General features: G+C 45.7%; 1 protein-coding gene across 2 annotated transcripts in view; it reads right to left on the bottom strand.

Annotated features, from left to right (window-relative positions):
• Positions 1 to 12,350, bottom strand: part of LOC306790375 (latent-transforming growth factor beta-binding protein 2-like) — a gene marked incomplete at its 5' end in the record, with an annotated part of 74,501 nt that extends 62,151 nt beyond the window's left edge. For both annotated transcript variants that reach the window (XM_079286584.1, XM_079286585.1), the window contains 2 exons: positions 9,541 to 9,614; positions 11,902 to 12,350. In XM_079286584.1, coding sequence (XP_079142710.1) covers positions 9,541 to 9,614; positions 11,902 to 12,350 — 523 coding nt within the window. The remainder of the gene's footprint in view (positions 1 to 9,540; positions 9,615 to 11,901) is intronic.
• Between the last annotated feature and the right edge of the window lie 3,966 nt (positions 12,351 to 16,316).

The raw sequence follows: 16,316 nt of genomic DNA, 5'->3' as shown, positions 1-16,316 counted from the left end.
GAAAAAATTATTTGTGTCAGTCTGCCCCCCCCCCCCCACACACACACACACACACACACACACACACACATATCTTGGCATCGCACTCCAGAAACAGAAAGACCTGTGGCGAGCAATTGAAAGTAAACAGCCTCTCGATCTTGTGACACAAATGTATGTCGTAGACGGCACTTGAGGATTTATGACATTGTGACATTGTCCTCAAACAGTAAATCAGGCCACCGGTCGGCGGTGGCTAAAGCAAACAGCGGCACTTTGTCAACATGGCTGTGGAATGCTATTGACACAGATGCCGTGGACACTGACACATCGCAGGCAGGAACGCTGCCACGGCTCTTGGCAGTGAGGAGTGCTGGCAGTCCAGAGAGGGACCCACTGGGTGCGAACAGCGCTCTACCTGCTGCACGCTTCCTGTTATTGCCATTCTGCTCAGACTCTGGGGCCACTTTGTGTTTCTTTTGAGTGGAAGCACACTGGACCCCGAGAAAAAACGCTGCTCCCGATGACATGTGCTCAGAACTGAAGTGACACAAGGGAAACACGGCAGCGCTGCGTAACAACTGGAGCTTCAGACTTTCATCTCCACAGTCCACAAAGAAAGCCAAATCAAGCTCTGTGTTTTAGTTCTCTCAGATCGTGATGCATGCTAATTGAAGGACCACTGCATTACGCATCGTACGCCTGCAGTATAATAAGAAAAACTAACAAATTGAGGATTATATATCAGACGATCCGCACTCTCTTCTGCTTTATGGCAAAGCAAATTATATTTAGACCAACCAATTCACTCAAGCATTGCAGTTTAAACTGCTCTGGGGAAAATGTAGCCCCCTTTTTTTTTGATGAAGCATCCACATTTAGAGAAATGTGGTTGTGGATTTGTATAACTTCATATGTGAGCCGAATTTTCCATCATGGGATAAAACAGGAATTGCCTGAGCTCTGTTTGGCAAGGAGTTAAATCCATCATCGAACTAAAGTACAGGCTGGCTAGGAGCCACCGCCTTGTCCGGAGTCTGTTCAACTTCAAGTTTGAGGATGAAGCGGCGGATCAAATAGGCCACAGATTCCAGTGACACTATGCTGCAGGAGAAGAACTCCGTAATGTGTGAAACTGCTTTCTTCAAATAAACCTTCTGAAGTGAAAAGAGAAACAGCGGCGAGGGCAGAAAAATAACACAGTAAATGGAGGTTCGCGGCTGACTTACGCTGGAATACGTGGTCGACCGAGTGACGTGTGACCCGTTTTCAGCCGCGAGGCACAGAACTGACACCAGGCAGACATGTCGCCTGTCGCCGGTGACTCCGAGCCAGACATGTGCCCCACATGAAGCCCGTTCTTGCGTGGCCGCGGCATGCATACACTGCCTGTTGTCTCTGGGCCCGGCCTCTGGGCTGTTGAACACATTGTCGCAGTAATTGCTGTCATGCAGATTTGTCTGGCAGATCATTAAAACTAATTGGCTCACATTCCATTCATTTCGCAAATATGTGCAGCAATTATTACATTGCGAGAGGAATAATAAAATGGGAATCCAATCGGATATAAAAGAGGATAAAAACGGCAAACATTCCTGGCATTGCCACTTCAGCCTTAATTATGACTACAGACGGACCGGCCAAGTGTTGGGAGATTGTGTCCAGATCCAATCATCTGAAAATAGGAGACCGTAGTTGGCAGCTTTGAACCTTCCAAACAAACATGCTGATCCAAACCAATCAGTAATAAAGCACGATGAATATGGAAACAGTGCTTTCTGTGGGCTTAGCAAAAATACCTTCAACTTCATACTTAAGTGAGTTTGAGGTCTGTGTATTTTTCTTCTTCCAGTCCTGTCAAAATTAAGACACATGAAGACAGTTTAACAAGGTCGGCTATGCTTAATCCAAGTATCCATTCTTCTACAAAAAAAAGGATTCAATTGGGTGCCAAACAATCACTTTTCTCATAACAGGAAATACAGAGCGAAGCTATTACTATTGTCAGAGTTCTTGGTTGGACTTGAGGCGATCACACAGTAATTCTGTACGTATATTAAAGTAACCCCGGGGTCTCTATATTGTCCATATTGTCTCTAGTGGCTTACAGTGACCTGTTATAAGGCTTGCATGTGCGTGTATATCCCGGGAAAATTCTTCCGCCCCCCCCCCCCGTCCACTGGACTCTAATTTCCAACTTCGAGCTCGTTTCCAGTCCATTACAATCCACCAGAGATTCACCTTCCCCTCCCTCTGAGCCATCAAGTCTTTACAGTCTTTTCATTCAACAAGGGGAAACTTGAAACCAATATCTGAAGTAACTCAAACATGGAGAGAAATCTCCTCACTTTACGCAGGTCGACAGTGCTACCTGGGGTAACTTGACATTTCTGAAAATAATATTGACAATGAAAGCTTAATCGCAATAATCTTGGGAATGACTCTCTGCAGGCCGAGCGCATTATGCGCCATTATGAGATTTAGAGGCTGGGAGCCGCTCAGAAGATTAGGATTTAGTAGAATTTGACAAAAGGCTCGACTAAAGGCCCTTTCAACGCTGTAACCGAGAGACAGGAAGTTGGGAAATAACAGTGAAAGATAAAATGGCATTAGAAATTACGGTTGCAGCAACTTACCTATAATTGGCCGTTTCAGTGTGGCCATTTCTGAAGGTCATGATAGAGTGGCACAGGAATGAGCCAAATACCTGGAAATGAGTTCGCATTTATGCACCTCCGGTTTCCTTGTCTTGAAGATTATGTTTTTTTTATTACATTTTTTGGTTAGATGCCTGAAATAAGGTCTGTGGTCAACACAAGCTTAAGATAACCTTTTGTTCTACGATATTAAAATAACTCAGCAAAGATCTGTCTTGGGAATTTGAAAGCTTTAAAAGGCGGTTGCTATCAAGTGGCTAAATGAGACTACGAAACGTCATCACGTCGACTAGTCCGCCTCGACAGCCTCGCTGTGTGTACTCGCGTTCATGTGACTGCGGTGTAGTTCGTTTATAAACGATCATTATAGCCATCATTAGCTTTTCACTTCTACCGCTTGTATTCAAGCTTCAAAAATCCAAAAAGTGGTGTTCATCTTTGAAGATTACTTGGCTGAACAAAACGTGTGAGTATCATAAAATTGTGTTGAGTTTATTTTTCTGCAATAATCCAAAATCCGATGAAAAAATCCCATTTGCTTTTTGTCGAGGGAACCGGTGCGACGCTAACTTCCGTGTTGGCCTCCACAACGTCCTCTCTAAGCCGCTCTATAACGGTGTTAACGCTGTCGGTAGCATGTGTGTATAACCATGTGGATGCAGTGTTTGTGAAAAGCCTAAAGCCTCAACTTAGTTTAAAACAGCCTCTAAGAATTGCTGCAACAAAACTGCCCATAGACAACTGTAAAACGTTCCTGACTGAACACGGAGTCTGGTAAACGTCCTGTGATGACAGCAAGAGCCTCTTTTTAGGAGTCGCCACAGAACCTGACAGATCTCATGAAACAGGTCAAGTGTTTAGGACTGTGGCAGGCAGCGAGGACAGACGAGCTTAGACATTCGCCTCTCATCCGCACTCGCACTCCGCTGAAGAAGTAAGAATTGGTCTATTGAGCAGTTAATACAATTGCCTCTCAATGCTAATCATTTCAAGCGTTAATCTCTTTCCAACATGTGATTTCCACATGGTTGCCAGTTCAAGTGCTATCCAGGCTTCATGCCGTGTACAACCGAACTGCTGTAACTGTAACTCGAAAGTAGAGAATGAGACTTCTCTATTGTTCTAATCAGTACCAGAAGGGAGGGATTTGTATCCTCCGTACCCACCTCAGCTCTGTGGGGGCATTTTGTTCGACTGCCGACCCGCGACACTGCGTACGTTACTTTTAGCCACGCTGTATATCGTGCCTCCGTGCACCGCACCCCTCAGGCTCCCACGTTCGGCTTCTGATGAGCCACACGCTGGGGTGCTCTGTGGAGGATATCTGGATCTGGGGGCGTGCGCCCGCAACTTGTAAAGCTGACTCTTGTGAGACGTGGTGTTCGCCAAAAAGCCACAAACCCCATCCTCCTGAGGGATCACGTCCCAACAACTTCCACATGGTCTTTAAGCAGGAGGGTGCCGTGATATATGGCGGGCTATGGGCTGCTCTAACAACACTGTGGCCTCCTCGGCGAGCGCGTGTGTGACTGAAGGAGAGGGGTGCTGGCTGTTAATGTTGCTTTGGAAGTGTCAATCAAACCAAGTCTTGCTTTTTAGGCTTACTTAATGCTTTTTTTTTTGCATCATGACAGCGTGAACTTTTTTTTATTGAAAAATAGCTTCACATGGCCAAGTTTGTTCTACTTCTTCATTATGTCTGTGTCATAACAGCTCATGAATAAACAAAAAAGAAAACTCTACAGGAGGACGGCCGAGGTCCAGACGCTGATAGTACATGATTTTTTACTGTACTTTCGTCTATGGTAGCAATTAGAAAAACATGTGGCGCAGGAGGCCTGAACAGGACACAATTGCAACCTACAAACAGACTCACCAGCTGGAGTGCAGAGAGCAGCGCTCCTGGTTTAGCGAGACAAACGTGGAGCGAGCTGTCCAGCGTCTCTGTTGATGATGGGGTGTGTATTGATTACAGGATCTGTCTAATGGGCCATAACTCTCTGCAGCGCTGCCCAGGGAGTGTTATGCCGCTGAACTGTGAACTGCGCAACCCCTACAAATCCACACACGACATATAAAGCTGAGGAGGGCTCTGTGGCTGTCTCTGCAGCAGTAATTTCAACCCCGGCTCAATGGAGTCACCAGAAAAAACCTCCTGCTGATCTTGTAAAACGGAGAACGCTGCTCAGAGGGAATGGTTCTCATCAGTGTTAGGTCTCTCTCTTTCTTTCAACCTCAACGTATGATTTAGTTTGTGAGATATAACTCAAGTTCGTCATAAACTTTGTGAATCAAACAAACGAACAGAACTCCCAACACTTCAGCTGACTTTGAGATTCTGCAGATTAAAAATTGCACATTTTCCACAGGATGTAGCCTCATCAGATCGACAGTAACGAATGCATTTAGCAGTACTATGGATGTCCGGGTGAGTCAGTGGGTCAAGGTGCAAACGCTGCATCATGCGCTTGACTCACGCACGTGACCATTAGCTGCGTGCCGTGTACTACCCTTAAAACCGAAACAGTACAGTTCATTCATTCATTTGTTATGCACAATGATTCTCTTTTCTACCGTTCAAAAAACACACGCACATGTGACTACATCTCTCATTGAGCCAACTTCTTGCCGCAACTTCTTGCCAAGGTTCAGGATGAGCTTGTTGTTTGGACGCAGATCTTACTCGATCGTGTCCAACGTCTGTGGACATTCTGTTGTGTGCCGGCGAGGTTAACGGAAAGCAAACTGAGACGGCTTGTATCTATTAGGTGAAGATGGTGAACTTGCATTTTTTGGGGTACTGCTTTCGGAGGTCAGAAAACGTTCACACGTGTGCGTCCTTGATAGTTTACCAGCTGCTTCACACATGTTGCAGCAGAAGAAGAGGATCAAAATGTGTTTCACACTAAAGGCCCGAAGAGCAACCGGGATATAGATTCAACAACTAACCTAAAAAGGGTGTGTTTCATAAGAATAGTTATTTCATGATTTAATTTACATACAGAAGTCATAGTGAACAGCTGAGTCAAACCCTTCACATGACTTACGTTCTCTTTCGACACTGGAGGCCTTCAATCCTACTCAAGCTACACCGGGGACATGGTGGAATGAACATGCCACATGCTATATCTTTTGTTTGGAAAGAGAGGCAAAGTTACCTTGTGATGGGAGAGGTAAGCAAGACAGAGAGAGAGAGAGAGAGAGAGACACTCTCTACATGATGAGTTATTTTAGGGTTGGGATGGGGCCCTGAGCGGCACAGCAGGCCAATGAAAGCTGGAAGGCAATCAAAAAGAAACTCCTCTCCACCGCGTTGCACTCTGTCAATCACCAACTGCTTAAGAGACTGAAAACAACTTTATTCCTCCATGTGAATGATGCACCTTTCATCTACACTCTCTGAGACAGCGAGGGGTTTAAATCAAAGGCCGGCCGTGTGCTTTTCCTCGAGGGTCGTGCTCTCACAGCCGGCTGCAGCAAGTCGCCATATGTATCGCGTGCTTTCGCTAAATTAGCGTGACGTATGGCGTGGTGAGATGAATTCCACTGCAGAACGTGAAAAGCGTGCACTTCAGGGAGCACTATGAGCTCAGGTTGAACGTAAAGCCAGTTCCTGTCTGTGCTGCAGGGAGTCTGAAGACCCCGTGCAGAAGGTATTCTATATTATCCCGAACACTCTGTTCACTCCGTGTGTGGTAGACCATGCCATTAATCCAATCACTAAAACAGCCATGTCAACCGGAGGAGCCAGAGCAACACAACATAACTCTGATGTACAGTGACCCTGCCAGTGTGAGCTACGCCAACACGTGGCATTCCTTTCCAGACATGCTAGCATCATGTGGTTTATAGTGACCTCACTATTGGATGGATGTCCATGAAACTACAGATCGTTCTGTCCCCCTTTAGAATGAATTTCTATTTGTGCAATACGTTGTTTACGTACAAATACCTGCAAAACGAACGGCCCCCCTGTACTTCTCATACTGTGCTCAGTGCTAATATTTTTAGCTCAAAGCAAAACTGTGTCGAAAGGAAGCAAAGCCTCTTAAGACGCTCTTGTTGTGAAACGAAGAGGTATCTTCATCGATGGTCTGTGTGCCTCCTGGAATCCATTCACGGCCGGGTATGAGGGAAAGCTCACATTCAAAGGTACAAGAGTGAAGCCTCTGAAAGCAGATACAAAGGAGAGCAGATACAATTCAAATCTATTCTCCAGCAACACTGGCTTTAAGAGGTCTGACTTTAATTGTTGTTTTCCGAGAAACGTCGTAAACCAAAACTTCAAAACAGCTGTTCTACGCTGACGTACTAGCCGCCTCATTGGGGGTTTACTGTATTTACACTGAAGCTATTTAAACGCTCATCCTAATTCCACAGCAAAGCAACTTAGTATTTTGTAAACAGATTTCTGGAGTGATTTCCCAAACAAGCTAATGGTGCACAGTTACCTGAACAACTTGCTCATTTCTCTTTTTGGCAATTACTGTCAGGTGTACAAGATTCCCACGGCCTGCTATTACTGGCGCATAGTATGAACGGTGGTTTGGAATCAGATTCTGCAAAGAAAACATCAGTCAAGATGAGCGTTAACAGTTATAGTAACGCAGCTGACAGGCTTTCTTGTATTATAACTCAAGGCGAGACTCGCGGTGGGCTGGGTCTAGGCGAAGCTACAATATGGCCTCTTTCTGCTCTTCATCTCCACAGCAGTGTACTTTTTGATGAACAGATGTGAATCCAAACACAGGGGGGGAGGGGGGGGGGAATAAGCGATGACCAAAAAACAAGATGCTCCATTCATCTCGACGGGAGCTCCTGCTTGCACAGCAACAGACCTTTGGTTCTCGGCCACCATTAATAAAATCAATATTGCTTGGGTAAAACCTATGAAGTTTAATCTCTGCTTACAGCTGGTAACGAGAAGAGAAATGAACAACAGCAGTGGAACCGCAATGTTCCGTTCTTCTTAATGGATCAAAGGTTTCTATCACACGACGCCGGCTATTTTCAGCACAGGGAATTTACTTTGACACACAAACAAGTCTGCTAGCCATCCATCCTGAAGCCCAAAACAGAGACAGTCCGCTCTCAACCTGCCAGGACGTGGGCAGAGCGGAGGCCTCCGAGAGCCAGACAACAATCTCCGACCAGACCCACGGAGACCCAGACGTATAAACACATTTCTAAAGACATGTAGGCGCACTCCCCGGACAACTAGTGATCCAATTCCTGTCATATATTTGCTCTGAGCTCAACCCAATCGAACAAGGAGGTATTGTTAGGAAGCCATAACTGCAGACACCCAATCCAGCCTCGAGGGTGAAGCCTGCAGCTTGACACTTTCAATATTGGACATTACTTCAATCCCTTCAGCGAGAATTTCCCAGACGCAGCTCAGCCGTGATGTGTTTTTACTTTTGCTTCCAGCAGACACGTTTGTTCCTTTTCTTTCCCCCACTGCGAACATGTTTTCTCATGCTGCCATCTCCTAATAAAGCAGCCTGGCCCTCGGGGGGGGGGGACGAAGTAAAGATAGCCTGAGCCTGTTTTTTTCCTCCACGGAGGTCTTCTACGTGGGGGCTTCCAGTCCCAGATCCAGTCTGGGGCCTTTGTGTTGGCACCTTGCCGGCCGTGGGGCTTCACTCAGCTGATGATAGCATAGCCTCCAGTCAGACCTGGGCGAGGGCCAAGCTGTAAGAGGGTCCAGATGGTTGGACAGATCCCTGACCTGCTCAGATGCACTGCCTTGTTTAACACAGGCACGTTAGACTGGACCTGTTACTTTCTGGCAGATTAGAAGTATTTACCCTTTTCAATTGAGGAACTGCAGCTAATTTACACCTCGGTAAGTGTGCCTTTAGCTGGGAGTCGAGAAAAAAACCGGGAAGAAGGTTTTTGCACAGGTCAGGAGGGAAGGAGAGGTAATTAGGAGGCTGATGGGGCCAATCAGCTTGTTGTGCAAATGACTGGCTGAAAAGTGTGTTGTGTGTGTGTGTGTGTGTGTGTGTGTGTGTGTGTGTGTGTGTGTGGGTGTGTGTGTGTGTGTGTGTGTGTGTGTGTGTGTGAGAGAGGGACATAATTAGCAGAGAGGAACAGAGAAAACAGTAAACAAGTCAAAGAGAAGTACAGCTAGCTCGCTAGCTGCTGGGGAGATAGATGCCAGCTGCCGTGTGGTTTTTTATGTCACTCGTAAAATTTAAAGATAACTCTCTCTAAAAAAGCTCCGATTCCATGCTGTTATTTCAGTCTGCGTAAGTTGTAGACATTTCTGTATATAGTATATAATGTAAGTCGTATGTTGTATAATGGCTTTTTGAAGCACTTTGTGACTCATGTCTGCAAAAAGAGCCACACAAATACATTTGACTTTACTTCCGTACTTTCTGTATTGAATGTGGCCCCTTATTAAGAACAGGTCAATAATAACACTCAGTCTGCATACAAGTTAAAGACAAGGATATCAATGTTGTACAATTGTGCGTTTAAAGAAGTTCTCATTCTTGTTTTAATTATCTGGCAGTTAGGATATCCCACACCGCTGTGGTTGAATAAAAGAAGAAGCCGTTCCACACATAATTGAGGGCTTGTGTCAAATAGGGAGCTAAGTGCTAAGTGATGGCAATTTAAACGTGAAGATCCGACATAAAAAGGCATGGTGGCAATAACACCCGAGGGAAACTTTCATAGGGCAATTACAAAGCCTCTCTGAGAAGTTTTGCAGTTTAAAAGCTCTAATATACAAACATATGTCAGTTTGCTTGTGTGCTGCTTCAAGGCCTCACAATCACGTGTGACCTCAGTTTGCAAAGAATAAAATTGTTGTCCTCAGTAGCTGAATGAAAGAACGTTTTTGGCCTCTTAAATATATTAAATATTTACACGGGACGTTTTTATTACTTACGTTTCATGCAGCGATTGGTTCCCGGTGCCAAAGCCCAGCCTGAGCAGCACTGCTGACCCCCGCAGACATTAGGCCTGAAACACATGCAAGAAAAACAAGCTGAAATAAGACACTGACAGTATACTGTCTCAAGCGTTCATGAATAAAGAGGGCCTCTTCGTAATCCATAGGGGAATAACAGTGAGTGTGGAAGGCCCTCAAACCTTTGCATGACAAACTGATCTGATTGCACATTCCGTTATAGTTTCAGATCGTTCTGATGTGGCTGGCCTATTGATACGAACACTTAAAGAGATTACGCTGTAATTGCATTTTATTTGATAAAAACATTTCAGGGCAAGTCACGAAACTCTATCTGAATGTGGACCCGCAAGTCCCTCTTTCGGCTATGCGAGAGTCCAGAGTGAAAACAAATACAGAGTTATCTGAGCCTTGAAGGGATTATGCGAGACACACGGGACATGAAAAGCACCCTGCTTCTTCTATAAATCACTGAGCAAATGAGAGATGACAAGTTTCAAACAGCTATAGCTGGGATCTTTGCACTCTCTAATCCGCACGTGCGGCGCAAGCCAATTCTTGCAGTGAGATAGATGAAAAGGCAGCAGACCGCAAGAGCAACATCGGGGGCATCGGTCGACGCGCTGGCATGGATCTGTGCCCCATCATCTTTTCACAACACATTACAGTAAGTGGACGTCTGAGTCATGGCGAATTTGAGACGATAACGGGAATTGACTCGTTGACCTCAGACGGAGTGCGCTCATTAGATACCGCGAGTCTTACTGAGGCGTCACAGGGATAACATGGCGTTGTTTTGGGCCCTCTGGCAGGCTTAGCTTCGTCATAAATCAAACACATCAGGCCGGGCCCGTGCCAAAAGACATCAGTCATCACATTCAAATTCCATCAAGGGACATATGGATGTAATGGAGAACCTTCTACGACATAATTAGGATCATGCCCCAGGTTAAAATGTGGATAACACCATGTTCACACCTAGTTATATTTTTCTTTTAAAACCAGAACATGAGGCTGGTGGTGTATTATTTCACCACTGAGCTATCTGAATCAGACAAACGTCCGACAGGTGCACTGGAAACAGAAGGGGGAGTCATACTGAGTCAACACGGATGTAAAGGAGAGTTAAGTGAACCCAGCGCTGCCTCCGGGTAGAGAAAACGAGAGAGCTGAGTGGGAACTCCGAGAGGAAATGTGTCATGGACGCACTTTCTCTAACAAGCCGCCCGGATGATTAATCTGAAGCTCATGAATCAAAGTGTTACAATCCCCCGTGCAGACCTTTATAAGTTAATGTTCATAAAGAGCTATGTAACACCACCTTTATGCTTCTTGAAAACTCAAAGAACCCCATTCATTCAACGCTGGCATTTGTGTTTTTTGGCATTGTCAAGAAAGGCAATAAAGCATGTTGGATGCGATACTACAGGCAGCTATTCTCTTTATGCTCCGCTTTAAATAGACAGCACCTCAATTCAAGCCACGCATGAGCGCAACTGTCTGGGTGAAGGATATCATGTTGCTTTTAATAAGGCGTGATGGATCAGGGCGTATTGATTATATACAATAGAATACATTTATGGACCATGCAGATATATTACCCAAGCACTGGACTACATCCCTGCCCATCATTTCTCCTGTGTGTGATGGTTTGGGCTTAAGTCCGGTGAGTGCACTGTATATGTATGCCGATACACATGGTGATTCAATTTGTTGACTCCCCCTATTGCTTGTTAGGTGTTCCCCAAGAATTGCCCTGATAAATAATCCATTTCCTAAATGCAAGAGCCTCTTTTGTGACATACAAAAGAGATATTGAATTTAAGAAAACGTCATTGTCTGCAACCCACAGTGAGCCATTCAAATCTCCCTCTGATTACTACACAGTGTGTGGAACAAACAGGACTGAGTGCACGAGGGTTCAATTAACACAAAGAAAAGGGATTTAATATGGAAACAATCCATCCTCCTGTTTGGAGTTTAACAGAGACAAAAAAAATCAGGGAATTGTAGCTTTGAGAGAGGGCCATCGGAGAAACAGGTGTTTGTGATCACTCTGGTTGAACCACTGTAATACATGGCTGCAGGCAACAGCACGGAACTGGGGCGCACACACACACACACACACACACACACACACACACACTGAAGTATAGTCTGCAGCCACTCTTCCTTCTCTGATTTAAATATGCTGCAATGTGTAATAGAAGGAGATGGTGATGATGCAGCGTTGCATTCGTCTCAAAACAGTTCAAGGACAGTTCATTCATATGTGAAGCATGAAGCAAAGTAAAAACATTTTTGAATCATGCAGACACAGCACTTGGCTGCCATTCTTACCCAACAAGCCTCCTCGTGCTGGCAGAGTGGGGCTTGCTGCTCTGCCTGCGGTTCACTCTGGCTCTGTGCTGCCTGGCGGTGCGCAGCGCACCATACCGGAGCGGAGAGGCGAGGTCTTCCCGGGAGGCGCCTGCGGCATGAACCGGTCCCGCTTTGGGGGATACGTGCCCGCCGTCCCCTTGGGATGATGCGGCCCTCGGCACGCGGACTAGAGGGCTGACCTCGTCGGTCCCGGGAGAAGTTTCAACGGATGGTGCAGAGGATGCACCGTCCTCTTGTCTCCTTGGTGAGTGACCTTGACTCCTCACCCGGGACTGCTGCTGGTTCCAGACCGCCCGGCCGGCCCCTGCGCCCTCTTTCCTCCCACCTGCCGTGTCCTTGTGACCGTCACCAAGTCGCAGCAGTGCAACAGTCAAAATCACCAAAACAGCAAATCCTGCGCGGTCCATTTTGGATGGTTGCGTTACGTTTTTGAAAGTACCGCGAAAAAAGGCGCAGATAGCGGAACACTTTTTTTCTGGAGAGTCACACAAAAATATGAGCAAATTAAATAAAAGTCTCGCGATTTAGCTACACGAGTTCAGTAAGACGGCATCCTCTCCCAAGAATGAAAAACAACCTGGACACCTCTTCATAATGCCCAGGTAAGACTTTGCGCATGAATGTCTTCAGGTTGTCAAATCAGCACCTATACAGTCCAAAGTGAGGCACTTTTTTTTCCTCCTTCCAGCGCTGAATAACTGTTATTTCAAGCAAACATTATTCCATCTGTTTTTAGTTGATGTTAAAACAAGAAAAAGAGGCGCAAAGAGAGTGTCCGCGCGCTGGCTCCAGGGCTGCTGAAGCTGTCCTCCTACTCCAAGTGAGAGAGTTTGAATCGTGCTCCATGAATATCACCACCTCCTTGGATCTGAAGTCACCGGGAACTTTTTTTTTGTTGTTGTAGGGATGCGCTTCGCAAGAAGAAACTCCCCCTTGCCGTCTGTATTTGTTGCTTCACTGCACGGCATCGCTCGGTCCATGTGCCCACACGCGCTTCCTCCTGCCAAGTTACATCATGTATACCGCGCGTCTTTTGCCCATTATCCCTTTGAACACTATTGGAGTTATCGTGAAGGCAGCTGCGTTTATCGTTACCTTCCATTTCAATTTGAATTGGCAGGCTACAACAATAAAAATAAAAAACTTCAGAAACCAGATGTTCTTCTACAGCACTGATTGCTGGATAATTGGAGTTAATGCAGCTTCTTTTTTTTTATAAACATTTAAATGAATTGAGTGTGGATTCATCAGTTCATTTATAGTGGGCAGGCACAGTGAAGCAATTCAATTTACAATGCTGCAGTTCAACTTTCATAAGGTTGCATGTAAAACGCGCATCCTGGCAATTTGAAGGCATGGTTTGATCAAGCAGTAAAAGGTATATGAGGAGCTCACAGTCCTGAAATCTTGGAAAACAGGTTATGTAACAGATCCCATTCATCCCCCCCTCTCTCATCCGTGCTGCATCATCACTTTCCCCCTGACTGTCTGGAAACAAAACATTCAATCCCATAAGATCTTAAACAACCCCAGAAAGAGTTCGCTCTCTCTCCTCTCATTCAACCCACAAAGATGCACGCCTGTCTCTCTCACGAGTGGTCCCTGAGCCCCGTCACACTCCACTGCCATCCAAAACACACAGCGGCGGAGAGTAAGACTGCTGGCAGAGTGGGGCTTACTGCTCTGCCTGCGGTTCACTCTGGCTCTGTGCTGTCTGGCGGTGCGCAGCGCACCATCCCGCGGCGGAGAGGCGAGGTCTTCCTGGGAGGCGCCTGCGGCATGAACCGGTCCCGCTTTGGGGGATACGTGCCCGCCGTCCCCTTGGGATGATGCGGCCCTCGGCACGCGGACTAGAGGGCTGACCTCGTCGGCCCCGGGAGAAGTTTCCCCGGATGGTGCAGAGGATGCACCGTCCTCTTGTCTCCTTGGTGAGTGACCTTGACTCCTCACCCGGGACTGCTGCTGGTTCCAGACCGCCCGCCGGCCCCTGCGCCCTCTTTCCTCCCACCTGCCGTGTCCTGTGACCGTCACGGTGACCGTCTCCTCTCCGCCATAGCATGTGCTATACAAGCCACTGACACTTTAGGTTTTTGAATGAACGCTTTGGAGAGACAGAGGTGTCGTCTTTCCTGTCCGATCTCCGAGTAAACAACATGTCTGTGCGGAGACTTCTGCTGAGTGCCACAGCTGATTACAGCTCATCTTGCAACCCGCTGCAAAGATCACGGCCTAGCTGACCCCAGCATCCTAGAAGGTGACAAGAGCCTGCACGGATAGATCTGTGCAGCTCTGTGTGAGAAAGCAGCTGGCTCCCGCTCAGCTGTTCCTGCACTATAGCCTCAATCAGTGTCTTAATCTGTCGTCCCATGTTGTGGTCTGAGTGTGTAGCTAGAGCACTGGTTCTCCACCTTTTTTGGCAGATGTGTACCTCTACAGCCCTGTCAGACAAACTCAAAGCAGTCTACCACTTCATCGACACCACTGTCATGTTCCAAATGTGTTCATTTGTACAGATTTTCGACTGGACGCTGTTCAACATGAGGCTTTTAATTACATAAAGCATATGTGTCAAACTCAAGGCCCGCGGGCCGAATCCGGCCCGCCACGTCATTTTATGTGGCCCGCGAATCCGCCAGCAAAAAAAAAAAAAAACACTTTTTTGTTTTTTACAAAAATTATTAAAAGTTTGACTTGAAAATAAAAGTATCCCAATGGTCGAAATTATGAGATAGAAAGTTGAAATTATGAGATAGCATGTTGTCTGTGTACTGACACCGATATCACAACAGGTGGACAGGAGAGGCAACAGCCCGAAAAGCGGTTTTCCAACAATTGAAAAAGGTCGACAAATAATCCCAAAATGTCCACGAAGAGAAAAATGGATGCAGAGGGAAGAAAATGTAATGAAAGATGGGAAAACGAATACATGTTTGTGCTTCAAGGAGAAAAACAGTTCTGTCTTCTGCGTTATGAGGCGTGTCGGTGATGAAGGATACAATTCACGTCGGCATTTTGACACCAAACACGGAGCTAAATTTAGCCTCCAAGAAAAACATCACATTGTCCAAGAATTAAAAGGCAGACTGCAATCACAGCAGAATATATTTACAAAAGCTACAATATTTGTACACTTGAATAAACAATAATCAAATGCAGAGAGAGTTATTTACCAATATGTTCGGGAGAAGTTAGTTATACAGTCTTACATTTACAACCGGCCCTTTGAGGGCGACCGTGATGCTGATGTGGCCCAGAGTGGAAATGAGTTTGACACCCCTGTCATGAAGTATAATTATTATCACAAATTGTTGTCAATTTGGTCAGGTTTGAATTTGCACTACTACTTTCTTTGTAATGGGAGAAATGGGACATTATGTATCCATTACTTTCACTTCATTCAGTAATGCAAGTTTATTCGGTATGCCTGGCTGAAACTCTGTAATGTAGTAGCTTTTGACGGAAAAAGTCGCCACGAGGGTTCGGAAAGTTCGGCAACTGCTTCCTTTGACCAAACTGTGGATATCTCATAGTGCACTGTGGGCAATTTCATTCTCCATTATGATCAATATTTAATGTGTTCATAACTACTATTTCAATGATTATGGGATATTTATGTTAACAAAAATAGTCACCATGTTTTTGCCAAATTTTCAGTCCAGGTGTAGTAAAGAGTAGCAGAAGACATTCAGTTGCATCATTTCATCGGATCTCGGTTACAATGAAATTTAGTTGATATACCAGGCAAGGATAAAAATCGAATTCTTTCCCTTATTGCATCTCATTTACTTTGGAATGGTAATATAAATATGTTTACTTACAGCGGATTCATATTCCTTAGCTTCTTATCTTTGAAATGACAATAGGCTGAGGAGCTATTCCTGATTCGTCTTGAGTACGTTATCTTCGTCTTTTTTTTCCTCAAGGCTAGAGCATAGGGTTTATGAGGTGAAGTAGTTGAGCCACTCAACAATCTTTCACATACCCCCTGGCAACTGCAGCAGTACCCCCTGGGGCACAAGAAACACCGGTTTGGAATCACTGAAGATGTGTGGGGCGGCCATTCAGGGCTATGAAAGTGGGCCTTAACGTGGCCCACTTTCATACAATTTGCAGCATCTGGAGGAACTCTCGAGTAAATACCAGGAGGATGTCTCTGGCTATGACCGACGCTTCTACACAAAGAGTCTTTTGAAAACTCTGGCATGACAACCAAGCCACTCCTATCATCTTTCAAAGCGCAGAGCAGAAATATAACTGCATTACACAGCACAGTTTCATACAAAGCACAGGGTCACAGTAACAATAACAATCTCAGAGTCTTGCGATTACTCTGACGCAAACAACTTGCATGCACGTGTTTGACGAAGAAAGCT

Source organism: Melanostigma gelatinosum (assembly GCF_949748355.1).
Source record: "Melanostigma gelatinosum genome assembly, chromosome: 16".
In the NCBI taxonomy this organism is placed as follows: Eukaryota; Metazoa; Chordata; class Actinopteri; order Perciformes; family Zoarcidae; genus Melanostigma; species Melanostigma gelatinosum.
This window is presented reverse-complemented; position numbering and strand designations above follow the sequence as displayed.